Source organism: Ornithodoros turicata, chromosome 4 (assembly GCF_037126465.1).
Source record: "Ornithodoros turicata isolate Travis chromosome 4, ASM3712646v1, whole genome shotgun sequence".
NCBI lineage: Eukaryota > Metazoa > Arthropoda > Arachnida > Ixodida > Argasidae > Ornithodoros > Ornithodoros turicata.
The window spans coordinates 24,231,822-24,258,957 of NC_088204.1; the positions used below are offsets into that span (position 1 = coordinate 24,231,822).

The 27,136-nt window shown below is 43.6% G+C and overlaps 3 protein-coding genes across 3 annotated transcripts; 2 read left to right on the top strand and 1 right to left on the bottom strand.

Moving 5' to 3' along the window:
- Window positions 1-2,677: 2,677 nt before the first annotated feature.
- On the bottom strand, window positions 2,678-5,539 carry LOC135392822 (telomerase RNA component interacting RNase-like). Its single transcript, XM_064623527.1, has 3 exons — window positions 5,209-5,539; window positions 4,977-5,048; window positions 2,678-4,065 (listed from the first exon to the last, which is right to left on the bottom strand). Exons 1-3 carry the CDS (start codon window positions 5,512-5,514, stop codon window positions 3,961-3,963), a joined length of 483 nt encoding a protein of 160 aa, XP_064479597.1. The 5' UTR covers window positions 5,515-5,539; the 3' UTR covers window positions 2,678-3,960.
- Window positions 5,540-5,738: 199 nt separating this feature from the next.
- Window positions 5,739-19,650, top strand: LOC135391330 (NADH dehydrogenase [ubiquinone] 1 alpha subcomplex assembly factor 2-like). The gene is made up of 6 exons (XM_064621571.1): window positions 5,739-6,002; window positions 6,443-6,532; window positions 9,173-9,213; window positions 12,568-12,642; window positions 14,996-15,050; window positions 19,458-19,650. Exons 1-6 carry the CDS (start codon window positions 5,870-5,872, stop codon window positions 19,532-19,534), a joined length of 471 nt encoding a protein of 156 aa, XP_064477641.1. The 5' UTR covers window positions 5,739-5,869; the 3' UTR covers window positions 19,535-19,650.
- A 6,105-nt stretch (window positions 19,651-25,755) lies between these two features.
- Window positions 25,756-26,902, top strand: LOC135391431 (guanine nucleotide-binding protein G(q) subunit alpha-like). The gene has a single exon (XM_064621684.1). It carries the CDS (start codon window positions 25,756-25,758, stop codon window positions 26,866-26,868), a length of 1,113 nt encoding a protein of 370 aa, XP_064477754.1. The 3' UTR covers window positions 26,869-26,902.
- The last annotated feature ends 234 nt before the right edge of the window (window positions 26,903-27,136 follow it).

A 27,136-nucleotide genomic window follows, 5' to 3' on the forward strand; every position in this document is an offset into this window, starting at 1 on the left:
TGAGTCGCGTGCGGAGGAGTGCAACACGCTTAGATCGTTTTCGTATATGTCCAACAATTAGAACGCTTTGCATCTTACTCCCTGTGGGCGCACAATGGTTCAGCTTCATTTCAATGGTAGCAGTTCTTACTTCCTGAATAGAATACTGTCACTGATTGAATATCATGTTTTGTGGCATAAAATGCCATGAAAAAACTGGAGAGAAAGCAAGAAAATGTGCGGACGTGAGTGAAAAGCGAATTAAAAGAAACTTGGAACTTTACTTTGGCAAAGTTACCTGCAAAAGAAAACGAGTTCCTCTGAAAGTTACCATGGAGAAAGTACCGAGTTAAGTTACAAGTTGCCCAAAAAAGGAACTTAGTTACAGTAACGAGTTACCTCGAACTCTGCTTCTTTGCAATCGACACCTTTCCAATTGCACCACAGATGTATGGCTCGCGAAGGCTGCGGTTGCATAATTTGGAAGGTACACCCCTGTCAACTACTGCTCTGGGACGGCCTCAGAGAAACAGCATGCTAATGAACTCTTTGCATCATGGCTGACCACTACCAGGGATTCGAACCATTATTTTTTGGGATTGCGGATCAGGTTGAAGCATATCGGCTCGGTTCAGATTTGTTCAGTTCAGGTTCGGGTCTAAAACAGCAAAGAAGGGTTTGAACCGAAGCTAAAACTGTTAGATTACTGCTAGTATTACAAATCAGTTCAGACATGGCTTAGGCCATGTTAGAAGTGCACAAAATGTGACTTTCTCTCACTAAAGTGTGATTTCATAGCACTCTGAGGGGATAAATTTGTCTGACAAGTGTAGTACAGCATCAAAGATATCTGCATTGTACATAGCTTCGGCATACAAGTTACAGGAGCACAGTGAGAGTGCAGGCTTTACGTAATACCTGCTGTAATGGAACGTTGTGTCCTGCTTGGAAGAGAGCTTGGCAGTGAATTTTGTGATTGCCCGAAACACTACATTTACGACAAGTTGGCAACATCTGTCAACAAATAAATACTGTATAAGTGGTTTTTTCCGCGTGGAAAATATTTTCGCGTTTTCGAACAAAGCTGGTTTGAGGAGTGATTCGCGAGAACTTAAATTTGTGACACAGATTTCCGGGAGTGCTTTACTCTTGCATTCCGTGCCGCGGTCAATACTTGGGCATATTTCGGCACGTACTAAGACATCCGTTGTTCACGGGGATGGTGGCGTTCTAGGTCAATTCCTTACTTCTCCTCACAGTCATGGGAGTTAAGGCCCTGTACAATGGCCTTTAGGGACCCTGCAGGAGGCCATAGTAGAGGCCGTGTGCAGGTCAGCCAGTTCGTTTTAGTAGTTATCATTCATTATCACTCAGGGCACTGAACAGTTCGGTTGAGATGTCTTACTATCATACAAGCTGGTTTTGAGAAGGCGGGGGGAGGCATGTTGCGGCTTCGTGGTATAGCGGTATATATGTACTGTGCAATGCGTTTGTAGGAGTAACAAAAGCGTGATCAATTTTCATTTCTTTACATCTTGCCTGATGGGATAAAACAATCTTCTGAGGCTTGCTTAAACTGCCTGCGCTGCATTGAGTAGAAAGGGACAAGGTAGTCACGGTATAGCGTCGAACGCTGCACGGTTTTCACCCTCATATGGCCAGAGTTATTCGTGGGATCTTAAATTCGTGACTTTGGAGGAGTGCGCGAAAAACGCGAAAAATAATTCCGCGCGAAAAGAAAAACACTTCTACAGTAAATAGTAAATGCTGGAGAGAGAGAAGGTCGGATTAAAAACAGGAAATGACTCAGTGGTTCTTGCCTTTATGCATGCTCAAAATTCAGAATGAATGAAGCAAGCTTCATTGTTAACTTTCTGAGGAACTACACACTGCCACAAATGATCTCTGGTCCTGAATGAGAGAGTATAGAGTCATATTTTGGTTCATGATGTGCAAGAGCTTCACACACACTGTCCCAAAAAAGCAAAAAACACAATCAGAACTGCCATCTCTAGTTTGACGCTTCAAGCAGACCCAGGAAATTTGGTACACTGAAACAAAATCGTACCACATTGAATCCACGTTCATGCGCATTTCAGCTTATGAATTTGTCGAATGAATACGCTTGATCTTTATGTAATAAGATTTTAAAAACTTAATGGAGCCATTGAAGCTCCGCTACATGGTTTGTAAAGAAGCACTGTGGGGCTGGCTTGCTGAAGCAAACTTCCCTCCTGAACCGTTTCACAAAGCGGTAACCGCTTCAGATTTAGTTCAGTTCAGTTCCAGTTCGATTGAGCGATAGAATAAGTAATTTCAGTTTGATTTAGCAAAAATAAGGGGTTTTAGCGGTTTTCGGTTCAGGTTCAGCTCCAGTTCCAATCCCTGACCAAAATGCATGGGCTTAAGACAGGAAAAAACGAAAGAGTGGGCACTATCTGACAGTATTCTCTTTACAAGGTGATTCGGCATGTAAACATTTCTGCCACTGCCATTTATCTTGCAGTGCAATTACTCTATACATCACTTTTCTTGGGAAGAGGTGCTATTACCAGGCCTTCATTGTTTTGCTACACATTTGTATCTGATATCTCTATTCACAAACTAAATTTCAGAACATCGATTGCTTGTATGCGTCTGAATTGACTTTTGTAACACAAGTAGCACTCATCAATAACCCTCAGTAAGTGCAAACTAATCTAGGTGCTTCCTTTATTGAGTTTTTGTACATTTTCAAAGTGCAAAGTTTGTGTGAACATGCAACATCCTTCACCGTAACATTTTGCTCTACTTCCTGTCAACATATGGCCTTTTAGGCAAACCAAGTTATACTCCTCAAAGTAGAGGAAGAAACATGCATTTGTTGTTGCGTGTAAAATACAGTCACGATGCACTGCTGGCTGCAATATGCCGAACTTAAGTACTCTAGCATAAAGTATATTAATCTCGCTACTTTATCTGTAGCAGAATGCAAACACTGCTTCGACAAGCCCTAGTTTAAGCTCATCGAGGGTCAAAATGTACGTACAATGTTTTACACAACACGTACGAACATATTCGTATTCATACAATTCACATAGAATGCAATGCACACACAGCTGTTCATCCTGGGCTAAACTTTTTACTGATGAGAAGAAAACTTTTCCTTTTCCTTGTAAGTTTTTTTACTGGCAGAAGAGTTGCACAAAAAATTCACATCAATGAAAATTTACAAAATGATTGAATGACAAGTCACCTATGATATTTGAACACTGCCAACCATGAGCAAAGTCAGTGCCATTGCTTGACAGATGAAAGACTGAAACAAGGGATAGTTTAACATGACTTACAGCTGTTTTACTGTTGTACATCATTCTTGCAAAAATGTTACTCGACACTCGTGATAAGCCATTTGGTACTTGTGTGATACGCCATGCGAGCTGTTTGTGTGACCTGCTTTGTTTCTTCCAAAGACAAAGCCTCTACTCTTGAGAACCATCTGGGAATACTCAGTCAACACGTACACCAAAATGGCTGGTAATGGATTGGGGAAAGGGCACAATGAAGCCACAAAATAACTCCGGTTAGAAATAACACAAACCACTTGTGTTCAGTTCTGTCTGCATTTAGAGGCAAGTCCTTTGTTTCAGCTTGGCCTAATCAAGAGGGAGATTCAAATATAAATGACAGTGTAACTTGGACACATGAAGTGACCACAAAGTTCAGTCCTCCCCTCTTCCCGGAGTGTTTTTGTTTTTCATTCTTTTTCTTTCTCTCTCCTGTTAAAGCCTAAACTTTTATTTGAATCTCCCTCGCACATAACCTCTTGAGGGTGGCGCAGATAAACACGGCCAACAGTCAACACATAGGGGAATGCACTCCTGTGAATGTGGCATCCTTCGTCGGAAAGCCTTTTATTCTAGCGCAGTGCCGGACCATTTATAATGTGGGGGGACAGTATGCCGGCAATGGATATGTACAAAAAGAACGACCACAATTTCATCACTTGACGAGGGGCCGAGTTTTCTCCTCGTCGTCGCAGGACATCTCCCTGTACTTGCGCACTTCGGCCAGGTAGCGTGCCCAGGCATCCTTGGGGGCAGGCTCCTGAAATAAGATGGCTCCCCTCTGAACGACCACTGCTGAACACCGACTGCCACTCGCTGCTGCTTTCGCCAGCCCATAATCAAAATAAACTCTGCTATTTTTCAGCAAAGGCATACATTATCTAACTGCGTAGTGAAAAACAAAAAACGACTGTGCATTGCACAGCGTTGCTTTGGTGGCCTATGTATGCGTAAAGACACGGCAAATATCCTGTGACCAGTAGAATGATTAGTGTGGGAAAGATGTCCCAGAGGTCATAGGCAGTAATCGAAGCAGGCTCGAAGCTTCGGCAGCTCCTCCCCTAATAGCCCTCTCCATGCAGTCGTGCCTTGTTGCTATGAAAGGTATTATAAGATGACTATTGGTAAATTTTGTGGATCGTCTATCTGCACTGCCCCTTTTGCAGGGTGTGTCTCTTTGAAAGACACACAGACAAGGCTTTCAACAGCGAGATAACTTCTTCTAAAGGCTGACCTGCCTCGAATTTACACGTCATGTCCTATGTAAAGCTTTACGCACATGTTTTATTAACTTTCTTTTAAGAATGTAGAGGGTCCGGTCAAGATCCACTTGGCAAAAGTAACAACAAAAATATAAAACACTGAAGCTTTCCTTTAATGGATACAAGCTTTCATGCAGTCCGCTGCATGAAAGCTTGTATCCATTAAAGGAAAGCTTCAGTGTTTTAAATTGTTGTTGTAGCTTTCTTTTACAAAGCACGATTGCATACGCTCGTTGGACATGCCTGAGAGATAACTGAAAAAATTAGGGTACCCCTAACTGCGTACTCGAGCGAAATTAGGTCGTAAGTCTGACTTCCTCCTACCATTGCCTTGCTATATACCTATACTGCAGTTTTTCCTGAAACAGGAGCGATAATGGAGGTGTTTGTTACCAGTTGCATGTCTTACCTCCTCCTCCTCAGTCTTGGGTTTCTGGACAATGCCCGTCTTTAGAACTTTGCCACCCCTCCTTCTACCCACCTGAAGGAAGTAAGTACTAAGAAATTAGAATAAAGTCGCCCAGAAAATAATTAAAGGAATTGGCAAACCACGACGGTGAGCCACATTAGATCAAGGCCATTGCTAAGATCTGTCACTGAACAGGCATAAACTGCTGCGCTGGACATGGCTAAATTCTTACGAAAGGAAGTGCCCTTTTCTTCGTAGACGATTCTGTCGAAGAAGGCTCGTCCCTTGAACTGGAATCTTCGGTCTTTGGAGTGGAATCGCCGTCTTTGGAGCTGTTGGGTGGTTGCGCGGCTTCCTGCATCTTTCTGAATTTCTCTAAGAAGCTGCCGTCATTGGCAAATGAATTCACCGGTCTCTTGTACAAAACAGCAAAGGCATCGTTGCTAACATCGGAATTGCTTTGGCTGCTATTGCTACTACTGTCATAATCATCTCTATTACTCGATCGCCCTTTATTCCTACGGCTGGATTCCGCCATTTTTGTTCCTAATATTGTGTGCACAGTGTTGCCGACGCGTACCAACGCGTGAAGCCGCAATTTTGTAATTTCTGCTTATCGCAGAAAAAGGAAGAGATCTTGCTGCAGCGCAAGAGCTGTTTCAAGTTCATAAAATTATCGCTTTTGCTGTAAAAGTGAGTTTCCTTACACACGCTTTTATTATTTACATATGCACATCTGTCATGTGTCTCGTGTGGTTCCTGTTCCTGTCTTACCGCTCCGTTACCTGTTTTGTTCCGTCTGCACTCTGCAGTGCTGTGAATGAGAACATGAGATTAAAAACGCTATTGGAAATTATGTACGGACATAGCTGCAAGGGAAATTAATTTACTCCATGGCAGGGGGCCAGAGAAGAGTGTACTTTCAAATTTTCAAAAACTTTGTTGAATCATTCACAAAACGGAGGGCTGCAGGGAGTGAAATTGGAAATGACTACTTAGGAAACAAATATTTTGAGACTCCAGCAGGTAAGGACGCCTGTAGTGGCGAAAGTTGTCAGTCGCGCGGAACTGCCGATGAGTCAGAAAGTTGTGAACAAAAATAAAATAAAAAAGTAGTGTCTCCTTTGGTATTGCGGTAAAAGTGCTCGCTCTGCTGTAGCTTTGCGTGAAAATGAAGTGCTTTTCGTATCGCTCGAAAAGAAATAGGGGAAAAAATGCACGTAGAGCAGTACACGAGCACGCAAAAATTAGGGGAAGTCAAAGGGAAAGTGACTAGGAAACAGAAGACAAAGTATAATTGAAAATAAGCGTTAAAGGTTGCTCCTAAATGCTTTCTACGTAAGGAACCACTTACGTTTATCCTGACACGTGTGCCAATTGTAGCTGTGTCATGCGCATACATAAAAAAAAAAAAGCATAAGTAGTCATTAATATAAAGAGACCCTCGCGTTCTCATGTTTTTCCAGATCCTAGCCGTGGAAGGCGAAGGCCAGTCAGGTGGTTTGAACCAGCCATAAAAGAGAAGTTTGATCAAGAGGTACCAGTAGAGTGGGAAGGTATGTCAGCACAGGACACAACCACATAGGAAATAGGGCTTGATCCCACCCAGTCTTACGATGACCTTGGTTCTATGACCACTGAGTGATGTTGTATGCACTTGGTACCTTGGTACACCATTGGTACCTTGACAAGCGAACACATTTGTTTGCTGAAGAAAGTTTGCCTGCACGGTCCTGGGCCCCCAACCCGGCCCGCGGGCAGGACCGTGCAGGGTGCTAGCTTTTATACTATATGGTATGGCTACCACACACCATGTCCAAAGAGTCGGTAACGGGTAATATGGCTTTGTTACCTTTTAACAGAGCAGTAGATATGATGGTCCACAGTTGCAGGTGCTAACACGGAATAAAATAAAAAGAATAGATATGGTGGTGCACTAAATATGAGCAAGATGCTGATGCATATCGCAGATGCCTGTCTGTACACCTGAGAAATTGGTACATGTGTTAAAAATCCTCTTCAGCAAACAAATGCCCCCGACCCGGCCCCCGGGTCGGGCCGGGCTTGTTATTGGCTGTGTGCTTGCGGCTGGGCTGGGCCCGGGCGGACAAAAGATGCCAGCACACCAGGCAGGGCCCGACAAAGGTGTTTCCGAGAGTCAGGCTTGACCGGGACACGTGATCAGGCCCCCACAGCTCCCCATAGAGCCCATAGTTTGAGATAATTCAGGCAACACTGGGCATACAACCAATGAAAATGCACGGTGATGCCTACCATTCGGCCAATGAGGACTCTCTCAGTTTGGCTCGCCTTTCGGGCGGTCCTGGCTACCGTAGACTTTTACTTGTGTTCATGCCTGACACTCGTTATTTCGTATTTCAAAACAAAAACAGACAAATTTTGAACAAAACACATTTATTTGGTGCATCATATTGACTGAAAAGTCTCTCACAAATACTTACCATGCATACAGCCCGAAGCGTTTCGTTCGTTGACAGACTGCAATCAAACTGTTTCTCATTTCTGAAGGATGTAACAAACTCATTTACACAATTAAATCAAATAACTCAGGAAAAAAAGTGCTGACACCAGGATTTGAACCTGGGCCTTCTGATTTCCGGTCAGATACGCTACCACTACACCACGACAGGTTGATTTAATTGATTCTGGGCACTGGAGGCTTATGTGCAGTGATGCCCACTGACTACTTGTGCAGTAGTTTAACTATAACTACTTTGGGATTGAGTAGTTTAACTAGTAGTTCAACTACTTTTCAGGGAGTAGTTAAAACTACGTTTTTAACTACTGCAATGTAGCTTAACTACATCTATAACTACTTAACGTTGTCCACCAACACCAATCCCTTGTAGTGTTCTTGGACACCTAAATATGAATCACAAGCAATAATAAACTTAGGCTCAAGCCATTGCTACGGTCGTCAAATACAAAGCTTGCAGCGGGATTGTTTCTGTGCCCACACGATAAACTAAGTTGCAGAATTATTTCGCAGCAAATGAGGCTTCACTAGACAAACTTTAAAAGTGAAGATTTAGTACACATGCACGACACAATTGCTCTGCATATCCATTCTCATCAAACAAGTAGCTCAAGGTAAAAGTCGGAAGCACAATCGTGCCGTAGAGCTTGCGGCAAAATCGGAAGCAGTTGGTGCTTTCAGTAACCTAACAACTGTAGTTAACTACTTAAAATAGTAGTTTAACTAGTAGTTGCCACTGCATTTCTGCAAGTAGTTGATAACTACTTTTTAACTACAATCAGGTAGTTTAACTACAGTCAAACTCCTTTACAGCGAACACCTTTTTAACGAAAATACCACTACAGCAAATTTTTTTGCGGTCCCACTGGAGCCCTATAGGTCCAATAATGGACATCCTTTTTAACGGAAATACCTTTACTGCGAATTTTTTTTGCTGTCCCCTGAGTTTCGTTGTAAAGGAGTTTGACTGTAGTAGTTTAACTACATGTAGTTAACTACTGGCCATCACTGCTTATGTGTTTGTGTCGTCCATGTTTGTAGCCCACCTCCACTAATTTCTTGTTGTTTACCTACACAGTCACTGCAAGAATTTTGAATTGTCCTGGTGTCTCCCTTTAACGCCTAAGGTTATGCCAAGGAGAACTCCAAAGCAAAGATCAGATTGGGAATGCTGGAATATGCAACCAAAAGTAGATGGTCGAAACAAGAGAGACGAGAAGTTGGGACAAAAATATCTACCTAAGGCTTCTTCCAATGGCATCGGCATTTTCCATCTCAAACAAGCTGTCACGTCTCGCACCATTTTTTTCCTCCAGTGAGCTTGTGTGGGAATGCCAACCATTGCACAGAATGATATCACTAGTATCACTCCCAGTTTGTGGAAAGTGTGGGGTGTACGCCTTTTTGTGACAATTAACGTGACTGCATAAGTGTTGCAAAAGGGCGTACACCTCCCTTTTCCAACAAATCAGGGGAGACAATGATGTCATTCAGGATGATAGTTGGCCAGGAGCATGTGATGCGGTGAAGTTGTTTTGAGAGTGTGGCATAAGCAAAAGATAGATATGCGTCCAATATTTGCCCAGGTACCGGGTTAGGGAGTCAGTGTACTTGCAACTGTTTCAGGCTGTTTATGGAATTTTATGGAACGGTTACTGTGGTAGGGCAAAATAACGACACCTGTTTTTCTACTTAACAGCATGGCTTCGTTATAGAAGAACGAGTCCTCCTACTGAAGAGGTGACGTATATTTTGCTCCTCCTATAATGTCCTTGCATAATGCAGTGAGACACAGTGTTTTTTTTTTTCTTTTTTTCATCCAATAGTCGAACATGTCAGGTTGCCATATACAGTGGACCCACGTTAATACGACCGCCACCGTTCCCGCAGATTTTGGTCATAAAGCAAATTGTCACACTAATGTGAAAAGCAACCTCCGCTGACTGTAGAGACCACTTCGTTCCAGCCATTCTTACGTGCACAACAGCAGCAGCACAGTGTGACCTGGTCTTGTGGTCACTACAGTGCTTTGGCAGTCCGGAAACGCTATGAGTAATACTGAGGTCAACAACATCAGAAGTCATCCCAAACCTTGGCATCCTACTTCAACACATCTTACCCTTTGCCTGAGGAATGTGGTAGCCTCTTCCTGGGGCTACTCCGCAGCTCATGTGACGCGGTCGTAATAACGAGAAGATACTACCTGTGTTTAACCCTACTTGTAACAAAAATCTCGGTCATAGTCATACTAACTAGGTTGATTTACATGACGGTGAACGGTTCCAAAGAAAACGGTGATAAAGTGACTATGTCGATTATCGGGAGTCATATTAACGAGGGTTCACTGTAGTATATTACCAAAATGATTATCGAAATTGAAAATGAAAGGACCCCTTGCAAAATGTGAGAGGCACAGTTTCCAGCTTATGGAACTGTGCCTTCCATAATTAACGTGCTCCCACAATGGTGCTACGTTTGAGGATTACGCATGTAAATAAGGTATACAGTGAAACCTCTCTAGTATGGACATCTAAGAAACCAGGATTCTTGTTTGCTGAAGGAAGTTGCACATACACTACAGGTATTGAAGTAAGAGCATTCATGCTCGCAGGAGGAAACCAATGTGTCCGCTGTAGGGGAATGTCTATCTAGGAGAGGTGTCCGTAACGGGAGGTTTCACTGTGTATGCCATTGTACAAAACTTGACATGCTGAACTTTCATTGGGACAGAAACGGATATGATGCCCTAACACACGAATTACTGCAGGGACAATAAATATTACTATTGCTCTTGTTATATTATTATAACAATAATATTAATTAGTATATTATATATAATATTATATATAGTAATATTTATATTATTATAAATATTACTATTGATCTACTTCTCCCCACTTGAGGTACTGTTCTTGGGTTGAGTAACGATACTCCAGTTCTGGTTACCAAAGCTACTATACTCTAAATGAAGCAACACTGTGCCTGACATGTCTAGTGGAATTAGAGTACATAGCTTGGAACATCAACATTCAGATATAATCTCTTTTTTGTAGTGCTGGGAAGACACATAGAGAGCGTGGGATTGTATCTAATATGCCACATGGTGAAATGGTCACACTTCCATGGAATTTCCATGCTACATATGGTTAGGGAGCATGTGGTCGTCCTCTTTCACTCTCATGTTGCTTTTTGTGCCACATGTGTCATTATTAAACACTGTAAAAGTAACTACTGTGAAGCCCTCACCTCGCAAATTTTGCGATTGGCAATTTTTCTGCAATATTGAAGTCCCACAGAATATTTTTATTTATTTATTTATTGCAACCCTCAAGGCTCTGGAGAGCATTACAGAGGGGATTGGGCACGATAACATATACATAACATAACGATAACGTGTTAATTGCAAAAAAACAACAAAAAAAACCAGTAAAGTTGATGTTAATGTGATAGATTCGATCAATAATAACGTGTAAATAGTACTATCAAAAACCGTGATAAGACCTACACAGAAAGGACTAAATAAATAAATTTTACAGCATATATGCGCATACTGCACTACGAAAATGTGCGGCGTCATTAATGTTTATGATTGAAGCAGGCAGGTCATTCCACTCTTTAATAGTAGATGGTAGAAATGAGTGGTAATGTGCGACTGTCTTACTTTTTACAGTCTTAATCTTCTTTCGATGATCGACGCGATCCGGCACGTAGGGTGGTAGTTCTAGTAACGATTCCTTGAGAATGGGGTTGACATGGTATATTTTGTGCAGTAGATATAACCGTGATATTTTATGTCGAGTTGACAGATCCGGTAGTGACAATGATGATTTGATGGCAGTGATACTAGAAGGTCGGGAGTAGCCAGATGTAATGAACCGTACTGCCCGATTCTGTAAGCTTTCTAATTCAGTAATTCAATTTTGGTTTTATCAATGTTACATAAAGCATTCTTTTCAAGTTAGTCTGGGACTGTCTCAAGTTACGTTTGATATATCCCAACTGGCGATTAGCAGAAAGTAGGACATAGTTAATATGGGTTGACCAGGACAAGTTAAACGTTAGGTTAGGTTAGGTTAGGTATTCCTTAGTTAGGTACTCCTAGGTATTTATATGACCTTACATTTTCTAGCAGTGATTTGTTAATGTAGTATTGAGGACAAGGTGAGCATGAGTGTGTAAAGCGCATAGACTTACAATTTTTAATGTTAAGAGGCATTCCCCAAGTGTGACACCCAATACGAACGTTATTGAGGTCACTCTACAAGAGTGAACAATCGACGGCAGATGTGATTTTACAATTTATGATGCAGTCGTCCGCGAATAAGCGAATTGTGGACGTGAGTGACAGAGGGATATCATTTATGAAGATGAGAAAGAGTGACATTGATGATGATTAACAGTGATGACAGAACAGTACGAACGCTGGACTTTAAACCAACAAGTTTCACAAAGCCCCACGGAGTGCAATTTATTGTAGCACTTTGACAACACTGTCATCACTGGACAACAATTCCGTTCTCGTTCCAACGTAACTTCGTCATTCCACAGTCGTTCTCAACTCTCAAATGTGAACTTGAATGTCAACAACCAAGAAGGGGTTTGTCCCATCAGTGGTGATTGCAGAAGCATCCACGATTCCCGGTGCCCCGAGCCTTTGGCACTCTGATCCAGGGTGGCTTCATGGCGACACTGAGAAACATGCAGAGCAAAATTAAGTACTGATGAAATATTCTAAGATTATGCCTCCATCAAAACTTGCAAGCTACACAGACAGCAAAGTTAACCCCTAAAAGAAGTACTGCTCTCAATGAGGGTCTGGTAACAATGATGTGGCAGAAATATTGAAGCATTGAGAGCTATGCAGCACAGGTGGGATGGAGGCCAAGATGTTTAAGAATACTTAAATTCCCTCTTTTGAAAATTGATGAAGCGAATATATTGGAAAATTAGAATTAGCCAGTCTGTAGGGTTGCATGTGAGAACACCTTGCTAAAAATCATAATTTCTTAGCTGTCCCTATCTATGGTGATGAAAGGCCAATCCTTGTAATGGTCACTACAAAATGGGTGACACTTGTGTATTTTTGTTTCACAGGAAATTGCTCGTAACTTGGCCATCATGGAGGCGAAGAAGTTTAAAGCAGCTCAACTGGAGGAGGCAGCTCGTCTAGTAAGTCCACTAGAGCTGCCACGACAAGTTACTTTGGCTGTAAATTAGTATTTTTAGTGTTAAATTATTATGTAGGTATTATCATATTTCAGCCATAAGTATGTTATTGGTGGGATTTAAGATTTTGGGGCTTTATTGTAGGTGCATACCTGCGTAAATATTTGATAAAAAATATCCAGGATATTGGGTACCTTTTCCGGCTGTTTGAAGTGTCACCCGACAGAGGAAAGTGTACCGACTGGTCAAGCTACTACATCAGGTTCCTAACAGTGAACCACGATGATCTTGTTCAAATTTTTAACTGATCACATTATGTGCACCTGGCATTGGTACAGCATACTAAAATGCATTTCTGTATGATCTGCACAGTGCACACCGAAAGCTTTTCTTTCTATGCCGAGCAGAAGCTACTCACTCAAGTACTCATTTTTGGCTATCAATAAATTTGGATCACTAAAATACAGTGCAATCCATTAATTCAAAATTGCTTAATTCGAACTTCCCGATAATTCGAACTGTGTATTTCACTGGAGGGAAACGTCCGGTAATCCGAACATATGAACCTGCGCACCGGTTTATTCGAACAAGATTGCAGGGCCGACCTGACATCCGGCCACGCATCGACTCGGAAGCGCCAGCGGCGGCTGCTGCCGGGTCAAGGACACCTTTATTTGTTAAATGCTAAGTTTACTTATTACTTATCTGTCAGTTGATACTTCTGCAAGAGGAAAGAGGAGTAGCAAACGAATCACCATAATGGTGTGCATAAACGCAACTGGCGCGGAACGATGCTGCTTACTCATCGTCAGCAAAGCAAGCCTCGTTGTTTTGAAGGGATCAGGGCCCTTCGTGCTGACCACATAGCCAAGAAAAAGGCAGCAATTTGAAATTTCCTTGAATTGTGTTGACGATATTCGCGTCTGCAGGGTCCGCGATCAAGTTGGGCCTAACATCGCAAAGGACGTTTTTGGAGTCGTGGCTGACAAAACGAACGCAAGCGCATATAAGATGATTTCCTGGCCTGAGTTGTTTTGATGCTTGTCTGTAAATGAATATTCTAAAAAGAAGCAGCCTCTTATATTTCCACCAACGCGGGACCGCGAACGTACAGCAAAGTCTAGCGAGCCGTGACGCGTCTCTGACGTATCTAGCACGCGCTGCAAATGCATCAAGCCCTCATTCAGAGCGACTCCCTTTAGTTCGAACACTGCTTTAGTCGAACAAATCTTCCGTCCCCTTCGAGCTTGAATTAATGAGATTGCACCGTACCCATCTTTGTGAAGAAATAAAAAGAACCAAAACGCGAATACTGCAGTAGAATCTCATTAATTAAAGCTCTGATATTTCGTACTTTCAGTTAATTCAAACAGCTGTAAAATGGACAAGGAGAGAATGGCTAAAAAGCAAGCGAGCTGGTGATTAGAACTCATAACATTAAAACCCCAGAGACTAGGGAAGTACAAAACAGATACACACGAACAAAGGCTCTGTGCGTGTGTGTCTGTTTCGTACTTCCATAATCTTGGGGGGGGGGGGGGGGGTTTAATATCATGAGGTCTAAAATGCTTGCTGAGCCCACTTAACTCAATGACAGTTTTGCCTAATTTGTACATTTCGTTCCCTCGTAAAATGTTCCTAGCAGAAAATGGCTCGTGTGCTTTGGTGACGCCACCCCTTGAGGCGCCCGCCTTTAAACACATTGCACATATCTTGGTGTATAGGTCTGCTAAAGAAGGGTCTCATGACAAACTGCTTGCTTTGGCTGGCACTAAAAATTATGTTTTCAAAGCTCACATATTGCCTAAGCAGTCAGCCATAAATAAGTTCCTTTTAAATACGTACCTCTCACTTTATGTTTTATGTGTGTCTCCGCTTATAACCAGGCTTCTGCTGAGGAAAGGGGGAAAAAAGTGCATTGTATGTGGAGCTACCTATATAACGAGCCATAATTTATTTTCTAGAATATCTGGAAATTCAAACCTCTCACACCTCCAACAAAAATCTGTTGCCCAAAATTGATGTTTGAACTGATGAGGGCCTATGGTGTTCGAGGTATAAAATTTAAGTTAGCAATTATAAACATGATCTTTTATGTTGTGAAATGTAGTAGCCTAAAAGTTTGCAACTTTGGATTAAACTGTATGCTCACTACTAACAAAATAGTGGCCTTTGTCAGTGCTATATAGAGAGGTGTGTACCAAAGGTACAAAGGTGGGGCAACAAAGGTACTCAGTGTTCAGATTTACGTACTTTTTATGTACGTCTCCGTGACTGTTGGTGCCCCCCTTCCCTTTGATGGGGTCTTGGATACTCTACCGACATTTATATGTCTTCCTGTGTCTATTTCCCTTAGGAACGTCAACAGCGAGAAACTGGGCTGACCGTGCCACAAGATCCAGCAGCACGAGGTAATTACAGAGTGCCATATTACAGTCAAACCTCGACATAACGAAACACTATACAACAAAATAATTTGTATTCCCTGCTGCAATTGGCTGCCATATTTTGCTCAATACAACAAAAAATGCGGTGTTCCCACATGGGTTTCGTTATATGTATTGAGATTCGACTATGGTGGTACGTTCTTCAGGATTAATTTCATCCCATACTTTGTGTGTTAGAAACGCACTGAGTTACGCACGCAGCCCCTTAAATTGAGCCTCACTAGCGAGCATAATTAATTGTAAATTATCAGTGTCTCTGCACTTTCCTAGTGCTTTTTTTTTTTTTTTATGGCTGCAACATTGAGAGCAGTAGCACCAGTGTTTAAAGTGCCACTACAAACTAAATCTTGTGTCGTCAGAATCCTACGGGATTAATGTCACTTCAGTTTGCATGTGTCTCACTTTATTATCGGAAAATATTAGAGCTGCGCGAATATTTGAAACTTCGAATTTGAATAGAATAGTTGACGCTACTCGAACGGTATTTGCACTTGATTTTTAGTATTCTAATATTTTTGAATAGAGTTGAATCTCTCAATAACGAACGTCGATTTAACGAAATCCGGTTTTGTGCTTTTTCATTACTTGTTTTTGTTCGCGCCGCTGATGCTGACGGTGGTAAAATGGGCATGATGCCGCTGCCGTTCAAGGTTCCATCGGCGCAGACGTCTACGTGACATGTACCCGTTTCTCGTTCTTTTCAGCGGTGTACGGTTGTTCTTTCCGGACGTCATGAGTGCAAGTGAACCAACCAAGAAACTTCGATACGCGATCGCGTAGGAGAAAGCAGTCGAGGACATCCGGAGTTACGAAGGTTATGAATGCTCAGAACGATATTGTGCCCAAATTACGCGTTACCTAGCGTTATGTAATGAATAAAGCTTGATATTTTGTGCCCTTCTTACCTTAGTACCCGTTTTATGACAAATGACGTTTTGCGGTAGTGCGGCGGCCATCTTTGTTTAACTTTGCGTGTTCCATTTAACGAATATCTCGATTTAACGAAACAAAGAGCCAGCATTTATAAATTCGTTATATAGAGGTTCAACTGTAATACTGGAACACTGAAAAGACGTGCAAACGCCGTCACCGCCACTTTCACGACGAACACAAGACCAATGCCAAACCTTAGCGCACGGCGTCACTCTTCGACATTGAAAAACCTTGTCAATCTTGCGGTGAGGATATGGAGGAGGAGACATCTAATGCAGTGTTTCCCAAACTTTTGGCGATGACGGACCCCCGGAAGCGATGAGAACCAATGCACGGACACCCCACCCCACCCCACACACACACACACCGTCACTGCCAGTGCATAACCAGCAACCTCGTCAGCTGCTGCGTGCTTTCGATACAGCTTCAGAAACGATTCCGGACTGGTTTCTTCTTCTTGTTTGTATGTGTATGACGCGGACAAACGTGCATTGCAGGACTTTTCTATCAGAAATTAGAAGCTAGCTGTTGAAGCATGCTTGTAGCAATTTTGGAAGTTCTGGGTGTTTGGAAATCGGGCAGCATGTACGAGCGCGTGTTTGTGGGGACGAAAATCCTCACTGGAATGTGAGAGACGGTCGCGGACCCCCACGGACACTCTCGCGGACCTCCAGGGGTCCGCGGACCACACTTTGGGAAACACTGATCTAATGAATCACCGACAAAGAGGAGGAGACATATATGGGATTACTTCCCGTACTGCAAAGCAGCCGGACAATGCAAGGCATGCGGAGCTATATGGGCTATACTGTAGACACCGACAGGTGCAACATCGACTCTAGCGAATCATTTGAAATGGCACAGGTAAATTTTTTGATCATTATCAGAGGGAGAACGACAAGTGCGGAAAACAACGCCTGTCTAAAATAACTGAAACCATACAGCATAGAGAGCCGCGGCCAGTGCGAATAAAGGCTGCTTTGGAAGCCAGGCTTGCGCAAATGATTACAATTGACCTGCAACTGTTCTGCGTTGTCAAGGGCCGCGGATTCCGAAAATTGATGTCTGAAGTGGGCCCCATTACACGCAGCCTTGGAGAACAACCCTTTTGCGGGTGACTTTACGATGACACCAGTAAGAACGTGCAAGAAGAGTTGCGGAAATCTTGCCACGACGGCATGGAAAGCATCTCATTCACCTCGCACATGACTCTAGGAGACTATAGTGCCACGTATCATCTTTGAAGTGATTACACCTGACAAAAACAACAAGCAACTCGGCGTCGGATGACGGGCCGAAATCCACGGCACGCAACGCCGATTAGCGAGCGATGCTTCCAGAAGCATCTGTTCCTTCACTCAATCTCATGGACAAATCGGCGACCTTGGAGAAGCTTCTCTACTTCCTCTTCTTCACCGACGCGCGCTTTCTACAATGTTCGCCGCTGTGTATAAAAGCTTGTGAGCTCCCAGCCGGAGCATTCTTTGCATTAGTTCTGTCTAAGAGCAACCGCTCTTGTGTTAGCCAGCTAAGCAGCTAGAATAAAGCGCTCCCCGATTATTCGCTGTCTCGCTCGTCTGTTTTCATCCGTGACAATAGAATGCACATACAGCAGACTGTACAGTATCTGTTGTGCAGTTGATCCCAGCAATGTAATGCACATTTGAATATCTGATGTAAATGTACTCCTGCATTTGTCGAGGTCAGACAAAGGTCACCCACTAGAAGTAGCAGTTGTCCTAACGGGCACAATGAGACCAATTCGAATATCTCAGTTTGGAAAATTCTTGTTAGCACTAACAAGAATTTTCCAAACTGAGATATCCGAATTGGTCTATTTGTGATTATTCGATTTTGATTCGAACTTGATAGAGCTTATTTGAATGAATTACTTAATTAATTTTCAGTCTTGAGAAATGTGACGTCACAGGAAGCCTAATCTGCCCACACGTCTGACAACATTGTTCCTCCAAGGTCACGTTCCCTCTCACCACAGCTACTGGCTGTCTTCCAGCATGTGGTGGAGAGTTGAGATGCACTCCGTTGCTCGGAGTTGTTCGCTCCGTTGCTGTTTGTGACGTGACCCACTCTTGAAGAATCAGAAACTATGAAGCCTTACGGGTTCTTTCAAAAATTTGCACAGTGTTCGCCGATGGCGTTTATATGTTGCATACCAAGACTTTGAGTAAGGTTGATTTATAAGAGGAAATAAAATTTCCTCTTATAAATAAATAAATAAATACAATAAAAGAGGACAATTTTTTCGAGGCGTTTAAGGCGTAACTGTTCATAAATCAAGGGTTGACTGTAGTTCCATTGATAAATATGTGAGGTGCCACGGAAAATGAAACCGTAGAGGACAATAATGACATCGAGTGCATGTCCAGGGGAACGAGCCACGCACTCCATTCATTCAGGTTCCAAGTTCGGTAAATAAACACTGTTCTTAAGTTGTCTGCTTGTGTCCACTGTGACCTTGTGACCTGGACGCTGACGCCGCTATGTTATGTTCAGCAGACTTAAAAGCTAAGTTGGGTTTTACCTGGTTTCGCCCTGATACACAAGGCCCTACTTATAAATAGATTTTCTCCACAAGCTTTTAGCTTATGCTCAAGTAATACTGTCCGCGTGGGTCCACAAAATATCTCTCATAGCTATTGTTGGATCATGTAATAAAACTTGCCACATAACTCCATTAATTGTGTGGAGTGTAGGCGGTGTTGCCACTTTTTTTCAGAGCAAAAGGAGCCAAAGCCAGGTGATAAATTTGCTAGACGCTGTAAAACCCCAAATGTACACCTAAATATGCAAGATTTAAGTATATTGCGAGTCAAGTTAACGAGAGATTGTGGTGATGAGCATTAGTTTTATTTATATTATACAAATTATAAATATTATAGTGTGAATCAAAGTTTGCTATAGATGGGAAATGACAAACAGCGGGAGACACGTACGTGAATCGGCACTCTGCAACTTGAAGGCTCTTAGATATTCTTTTCATGTGTGAGCAGTTTCCCGTGCTGTCCTGTGGTGCCCTGTGGAGTTGCAACGTGCACGTTTCTCGACAGATTCATTCGCAGACCAGTCGGAGAGCAGCACTCTGGCTGACACTCTTCTCGGTGTAGCGGCACAACAATACTTTGCCCTACATTGCATTTCCGTAATTTGTTGAATGTCACTCATTTTATGCAGCCATCGAGGAATTTTTAGAAGTTCTATACGTCAAATACAGCCCAGAGTCCTTGCAGTTCATTGTGTCACCAAAAAAACTCAAAATAACCCGTGGAAAGTCGCTAATCCCAGTGTACGAGGAAAAGTCACCAATTACAGCAAAAAGTCGCCAAATTTCGTGACATATTCGACGCTGAGTACAGGTAGCATTGAAACCTATTTTTAACCTTTACCATTTACAATGATGTTACACTGATTTCTTTTCAGCGCCTTTTCCAAGGTATGAGGAGTACGAAACGCCATCAGGAAGGAAACGTGCGGATAGTGACGAGTCGTCCAGGTGACGCAGATAACTTTTTCTGCAAGACTGGAAGATGTACTATATTGATCATGCCATAGGCTCAGCATTCTTACATACATGTTAGTACTCATTTAGGAATTAAAATTTATGTATGTCATATTTGGTGGAATTGCATTCCTCTGTTTGCATGAAAGATGAAAGTCACTGAAATGGTTAGCCAGCTGTAGGACTCGAACCCACATCTTCTGGATTGCCGGTCCAGGGCTCTACCAATTGAGCTAAGCTAACACGCCTTCTCAGTAACTTCCAGGGTGCGTCATCTAAGGGGACAAATCAGCCACTCTCTCTCACACATCCTCCTTTCACTCTTACATTTTGCTCACTCATACACACATTCATACGACGGGGTCGACGCAGGCGGCAACTGTTGAACATGAGAGAACTGATGTTCTGAGGCTGGAACAACATAGAAGGGACAAATACATACAAAGCCTTGCAAAGCTTTGTATGTATTTGTCCCTTCTATGTTGTTCCAGCCTCAGAACATCAGTTCTTTCATGCTCTGTTTGCATATTGCACCATTCCTGCCTCATGAGCTTTCCTGGCGAGTTCTTTGTTTTTCTCAATTAAATAGGGAGTCGACCTTTCACATACTAGCATAAAACATATTTTTCCTTCGAATACAGACACACTGCTCCCATCAGGTGTGTAGATAGCTGAGCAGGTTGTTGACACGCTACATTCCTGCTCGAAAAAATATTTAACTGTTTCTTAAGGAAGCTCACGCTTTCTTAAGACAACATGAATTTATCCTCAGAGAGATTGACAATTGTCAATGACGTAACAGTGAAGTGTGAACCAAGTAATACAACAATCGCATTTCCTTGCAATTTTTGATGAGGCTGTACATGTTGACGCACTATGTCACAAGGTAAAAACAGCTCCAATTTTGTTAACTACAACGTGTAGAAGAATTCTTTTTTCCTAATGCTGTGCAAATACGTAGTAATTTTAAACAGCGAAGCGAATTCATAGCTACATCCTGTAAAAGCAGTAATTTTCGTTAATTCTGCAGTCATAATTTTTGAGCAAATTTAATTTCTGACAAAATATTATTAGCAGTCACAAGAAGGTATAGACAAATTTTAGTTTGCAACGAATGAACTTCACAAAGTCTGACTGGCCCACCGTGTTCGTTTTTTGAAGCACTATTTTGTTGTATTTGGCACACACATTTTTACACTTTGCACTTGTAGGTTCAATGTTTACACTACTGGCCATAGATTCCATGCTAATTGAAACATCATTTTGTCACTCAACCCTCGTTTGTAACTAGAGAAGGTACGCCTGATCTCTAGCGTCAAGTTCCCGAAGGAAGGATTCGATTTGGTGTCTCAGAAGCACCGGCAATTCATGGTATACTGGTAAAGCCTCCGACTCCCAGTATTCTGATCCAGGTTCGCTCCATAGCATGACCGCATAGAACATGCGCAGTGAAATATTCCCTAAACGTCACACCTATGTAGTCGTTTTCAACCTTAAGAATGGCATTGACGGTGCATCTTTCTCTCCCTACATTTGACAACCAGAAGACAGCATGGTTTTTGAAATGTTGTACTAATCATTGTTTCTGCCCCACAATAATGATTTTCATAGTTCGACTTAGTAGGCCTATGCGTTACAAAGTTTACCTACAGCTCCCAAGATGCTGTTAAGACCATGAACAGGGTCTGCAGAGGGCCTTGAAACCCTTGGACCTGAAAGTCCATATCTCAAGGCCTTGTAAGCCCTTGAATTTTTTTTTAGTATTTCTTCATGCTCTCATTTAACAAACAACACCACGGCTTGAACTGTCCCTTCCGACTGCTTCCTAAACTAGGTGTTCCCTGTAAACGTGCTCACCTACCAGCCCTCTGTCTGGCCACACTGTGATCTCGGAGCACGTCTAGTCTCGTCCCATTTCTTGTAAACGTCGTCCAGCAACCCTTCGTACAAATGTCGTCTGCATGTGTGCCCACCTGTCTCCGTGTGTTCACCATGCGCTTTTTGTTTAATGCCACCTGACCGTATTGAGAGCTATGACATTGCTGTGCAGTGCGCATTAAAGGAAGTTAAAATATATCAATAAACTGCCAAGATGGATATGAAGAGTTGTAACAGTTAGTATATCGCTTTGATATTTTGCGTTAATTAGTTCTAGAACGATGCTCTCTGCATAGCTGTAGCAGTAGGGTACACATAACACAGTTCTGCACCGAGAGATATTGCCCTAAAAGTGCGCAAGTCTTTGAAAAATGTCCCAAACTACGTATCTGTATGAACCCCGGTGGAAGGAACGTTTTACATTACCCAAAGCAAATTGAAGCAAATAGTTACATACTGAACTGAACAGATATGTAGCATATGTGTGTACAGACCTTCGTATGAAGCAGCAAACGTTCTGTTGTGTATGCCCTCTCTTCTGACATTCTTGGGCTTCGGAACTATTCAAATGTATTCGGTTTGGAAGAGACATTACTTTGATTTGAAACTTGAATATAGAGTTCCATATCTGATACGGAATTCAAATTCAATATACAATTATTACTGAATAACAATGAACCGTATCTACAACACTTCTCAGGATAACCTCTATAACGCAATAGCATGCCTGCATAGAAATGTGGGTGATGTTGCAAACTGTTTAATAGTTTCATAATTGCATCATGTTCTCAATATTTATCATGGAAGAAAGAAATGCATATTAGTACAATATGGAACACAAGATGTGTAATTCTTACAGTGCACATAGTGCACGATTCAACATAGGAAAAACAATTTCTGGTCCCCAGCCCCTAGAAGTACAAAGTGGTTTCACAAAGTTTCTTCAAACAAGGATGTCCTAAGTTGTACCTCTTCAGTTATTAACCTTATGTTGTTTCATCAATGTGTGCATTTCTACACTGTCATCACCCTTAACGAAATCACATGATAATCAATCAAGTCTCATACACAGTGTTGGTGAGAAGCCTCAGCAATGTTTGCGGAGGAAAATACTTGGTCCCTGAAGAGGACTGCACCTTCTGCCAGCCCATGGGGCGCCCATACATTCTAGGAATTGCTACATTGTTGGCATCAGGCCGCTCTTTGTTTCAGTCCGATTTGGTCCGTCTGGTTTCAGCAATGTTGGCTTTTTTCTTGGACCTCTGTTTTTTCCTTTTTTCCTCCGCCTCCAGGTGTTTAGCCAACTTCCAGGAGAGGAAAGCACTCACAAGGAAGAATGGAGACAGTGCAAGCAGCACGTAGGTGATGAACTCTCCTGGGCTCTTGGCCGCCCACTCCACCACATATTCGAACCAAGCCTTGACGTTTAGTACCATCTGGAAATAGTGATGACACATAAGATATGACAGTGGTGACTTGGGCATGTTACAAGTGGTGAAATTACAGTAGATAATGACTAGGCACTTCCCCAATTTCACCTTGCGGCAAGAATTGCCTATATATGTTGGAAAAGAGGCCAAACAGTGAAAAGCCAAAGTGTAGTCAGTGTCCTTTTTCACAGTAAGACACATAGGTGACTTAACATGTACTTACACAGAAAACAAAGATTTTCGTAAAATGTACTTATCATGTAAGAAAGTCACAGAAAGTTGGAGCTGTGAAAACTACATCATGCATAATCGTAAATAAAGAAAAGGATTAGACAGTCTTCAGTGCGTTCTTTAGAGACACCAGTTCAAACATTTCGTTCCTTCAGTAGTTAATGAATAAGCTTAGGTGGGCTATTGATGTGGGGTAACGTTCAGCCAATTCGAACACCATATATACGATGCAAGTTCTACTAAATCTCCTGAACGGCCGTTCAACTCTCAATGCTCCCCGGTGATTATTTCGAGCGCGAAACTAAGAGCAGACGATGCCAAAAAAATGCGTTGGTTTGCAGTCGACACACAATTTCTCCACCACGTACGATTAGAAGCTGTTCTTCAACTTTCTGCCTGGACCTTCTGTTTGGTTGACGCTCCTGACAAATTGCATTAAGTATGCTGAAACTCGAAGAGTGATGTACACGCCTATATCTGCTCTGCCTATACTCTCCCGCGTTCCTGAAGTGCGGAAGATCACTGGCGACACTGGCGACGAGCAGCGAACAGCTCTTGTCCGCGCGAGAAGCTAGTACCAAGCGTCACCACGTTGCCAACCTCGACGCGGTCGCCTGCGCTCTGCGTTCGCGTATCACTGGCATCACGTTGATATTTGTGATATTTCTGTTAGGCCGGTCACGCGAGGACACAAGTAGCTGAAACTAAATAAATAAATAAATAAATAAAATAATAACAGAACCAGTAAAGTGATGCATTGTGATGAAAGCCGGAGCGTGGCCACACGGAAAACAATACAGATATTTGTGTTGTGTCTTTTTTGTCTCCAGAAAAATATATCGGGAAGGCTTCTATGGGGACTTTACATGGGGAGGAGGATTTCACCGTCGTTTCCCTCTTCCAAATGCACTACCAAGGGTACGATTTCGGGGAGGGGATTTGAACCCCTAACCCCCCCTGGCTACGCCATTGGAACTGACAGCTCTGACCTCATACGAAAGAAAGCAGAAACGCTGCCTGCGGCACACTATTAATACGGGGCCATCCTTCGTGTAGGTCCGTCCGTAGCTTTATAAGACCACGTGACAGTGGTTCATGTGACCAAAATTTGCAGCCTACGATGGCCCAAATGCAAATCGATAGATCAGAGAGATGCAGGGTGAAATCCCAGTCAACGGCACTCCCTGACTGCCAACTGCCGTCTTTTCAGATGGCTCAAAAAATGCAGTCAACTTTCTCATTGTTTGCAGCCAAGAATGCAGCCGATTTGAACAAAAGCCTACTGCTGTCTTATACAATTCAATCTGTTTCGGTCTAATGGAGGTTTTCCACAGAAATCCATATATATGCAGCTCTTCATATCGGTCTTCCTCATTGGTTTTGCTATGTTCATCAGTGGCGTCATTACAGGGGGCTGCGGTTCGGACAGGGTGATGCGACGGAAGGGGTTGACGCGCCGCTCCAGCACCTCTCCTTCTCTGAGGCCAGTCGTCTGCGAACGCGTGTTTTTCTTCTTTTTTTCTGCGTGCTATTTCTGAGCGGACTGTCTCTCTGCAGTATGTTGCTCAGGGGATCGTGCACCCTGGGCCGACTTCTCAGGGAACTGTGCCGACATTGAAGCGTCTAAGGAAAACCCAGGGAAAGCACCCACAAAGCAAAGCGGACACCCAGGTTCGTACCCGGGTCACTTCCCAGTCTTGGCGTGGAATGCCATCACCGTAGCTTCTGGTATTAGTGACTTTTAGTATTTCGTACGCTAGGGCGGAACGTACGCGGACGTGGAAAGGGGGGGGGGGGTGCTTTTTTGACCTGCCATATGTGGGAGCTCGAATCGGGACGGCTCTGCTCAGACGTAGAGTGCATTATACACTTGCGTACTCGTGCACTTCCGAACACTTGTACCCTATGTGGTTGTGAAACTTTGGTACATGTTGTTCATTACATGATGTACGCATTAAAGCGTTGGCCAGCGACGGAGTCTCAGGTCTGGAGCCGCCGATACCGAACAAAAATTATTCAAGAGCATCACCCTCTCTCTCTGTCGTATTTGCAGGCAAATGCGAGACGCTAAGATGTACAAAAATATGTGCTTTAAACAGATCTAGCGCATTTCGCGTCCGTATTTTAGGCGTACAACGAACTGGAATGCGTCGAAGTAATGCCCATACAAATTCAATAAATCGTAGTTTCCGCATATGCTGCGTCCTCCATCGCCACGCAGCGACGCCTCCATACCGCGTCGTCTGCTACACAATCATCGCATGAGTACTCCCGCTATCGATTTTTCAGGCTGGGTCGTAGAGCTCGTCATTTGTCAGCCTCAAACGCAATGTTCCTCTCGGACATCTTTAAAGAAAACGTAATACTAGACTGGGAATACTATATCGGGTAAAAAAAAAAGAAACACCGAAAAACTAAATTTATTACCAAGGCCTGCCGCCGTGATGGTCAGACGACGCCTATGTATAGTTTCGGATTCTTCTCTCGGGCTTCCGTTATTTAGGGAAGCGGGGCTGTGAAGGGAGGCTCCCTTTTTCCCGATTCCTCGTCGTTGCAGTGACGCGAGTCAAGGACCGCTTCTCCCAGAATCCACAGGTGTGCGCCACTCGGTCGAATTCTTTTTTCTACCAGGCACTTCCCCTCCTCTTGAAATGATGGGATCCACTTGTTGATCGGAGCGATGCCGCCGCCGGTCGCCATGACATGTTGCCTCAGCGAGGAAGCTAAGCTGCAAAAACGGGTGAACGAAGAAATCGAACGCCAGCTCAATCGGGAATGGTTCGAAGCACGCCGTGAATCGAAATTTCTTCTGCTCGGACCTGAAGAAGCGGGAAAGACGACGTTTCTGAAACAGGTGCGTCTCATTCAAGAAGGTGATGCTCGTCGCGACCGCGTCGAACACGTTCGTAGTGTGTTTCAAGCTCTCATCGGAGCTTTGCAGCGCATCGTGCGCGCGATGGATGCATTAGGTATTCCGTACAAGAACCCGTCTAATGTGGAGAACGCAATGTTGGTTTTGTCGGTACGCTGCGAGACGTTGGAGCCTCCCCTGACCGAGCCAGTGTCTGAGGCCTTGCGTCGTCTTTGGGAGGACGCGGGTGTTCGCGAGTGTTACGAGAGGCGTGCAGAGTACGGTGGTCTGCCACCTTTCTTGCCGGACGTGCACCGCGTCACATGTCCTGGTTACGTACCGTCTCGAGAGGATTACCTTCGAGTTCGGACGCCGTCCCGCGGAGTTCTCGAGTATCCCTTTTTACTGGACGAGTGTCCCGTGCGTCTGGTCGACGTTGGCGAACAGCGCTCTGAGCCCAAGAAATGGATTCATTGTTTTCAAGACGTGAGTGCAGTGATCTTTGTGGCGCCACTTTCTGATTACGACGACCCCGGAAAGATGGAGCGTGCCCGAGCGCTCTTCAGCACCATAGTATCTAGTCCCTGGTTCGCCGAATCACATCTGCTCCTACTCCTCAACAAGAAAGACCTCCTGGAACAGAAGATCGAGCGGGCACCACTGGGAGCCTACTTCCCAGCCTACCGGGGTCCACCGGGCGATCCCAAAGCTGCCAGAGAGTTCATCCGTCGCACTTTCGCCGACCTCAACCCGGAGAGACCCGTCTACTTTTTCTTCACGTGTGCCATTGATACGGACGATATTCGTTATGTGATGCCTACCTTGAGGGAGATCGCCTGCCTTCGGTCTTTTCCTGGCCGAGGCCGACAGCCTTCAGACGCCTCAAGCAACGCAGAAGCCGCGGTGGCCGCGGCCACAGCCTTCACTTTCCCCACCACCTAGAGATCCCGAGGTACCGGGTGCTTCACAACGGAGGGGCGACAATCGGACAATATCGGTGATGTTGCTTGTTACATGCCGTCCGTTGTCCTCTGATATTTATTCATTTAATCGATTGGATGTTCTCCTTGTCCGCAACTTTAATTTGTTTGAGGAAGCGTGCTGATGTGAGATAACTGTTCCTCAGGGCGCCACAGAAACTGTTAAACAGCAAGCTACGGCCATCATAGGTAGAGACAAAGGCTTATGTTGGGAACCACCCATATTTCGA

Coding starts and splice junctions, on each gene's coding strand:
- LOC135392822 (XM_064623527.1), bottom strand. CDS start 5,514: ATGGCGGAATCCAGCCGTAGGAATAAAGGGCGATCGAGTAATAGAGAT. Junction 5,049..5,208: donor AGAAAAGGGCACTTCCTTTC/GTAAGAATTTAG, acceptor TACTTCCTTCAG/GTGGGTAGAAGGAGGGGTGG. Junction 4,066..4,976: donor CCAAGACTGAGGAGGAGGAG/GTAAGACATGCA, acceptor ATCTTATTTCAG/GAGCCTGCCCCCAAGGATGC.
- LOC135391330 (XM_064621571.1), top strand. CDS start 5,870: ATGGCAGGGGGCCAGAGAAGAGTGTACTTTCAAATTTTCAAAAACTTT. Junction 6,533..9,172: donor GGTACCAGTAGAGTGGGAAG/GTATGTCAGCAC, acceptor TCTACTTAACAG/CATGGCTTCGTTATAGAAGA. Junction 12,643..14,995: donor TGGAGGAGGCAGCTCGTCTA/GTAAGTCCACTA, acceptor TATTTCCCTTAG/GAACGTCAACAGCGAGAAAC.
- LOC135391431 (XM_064621684.1), top strand. CDS start 25,756: ATGCCGCCGCCGGTCGCCATGACATGTTGCCTCAGCGAGGAAGCTAAG.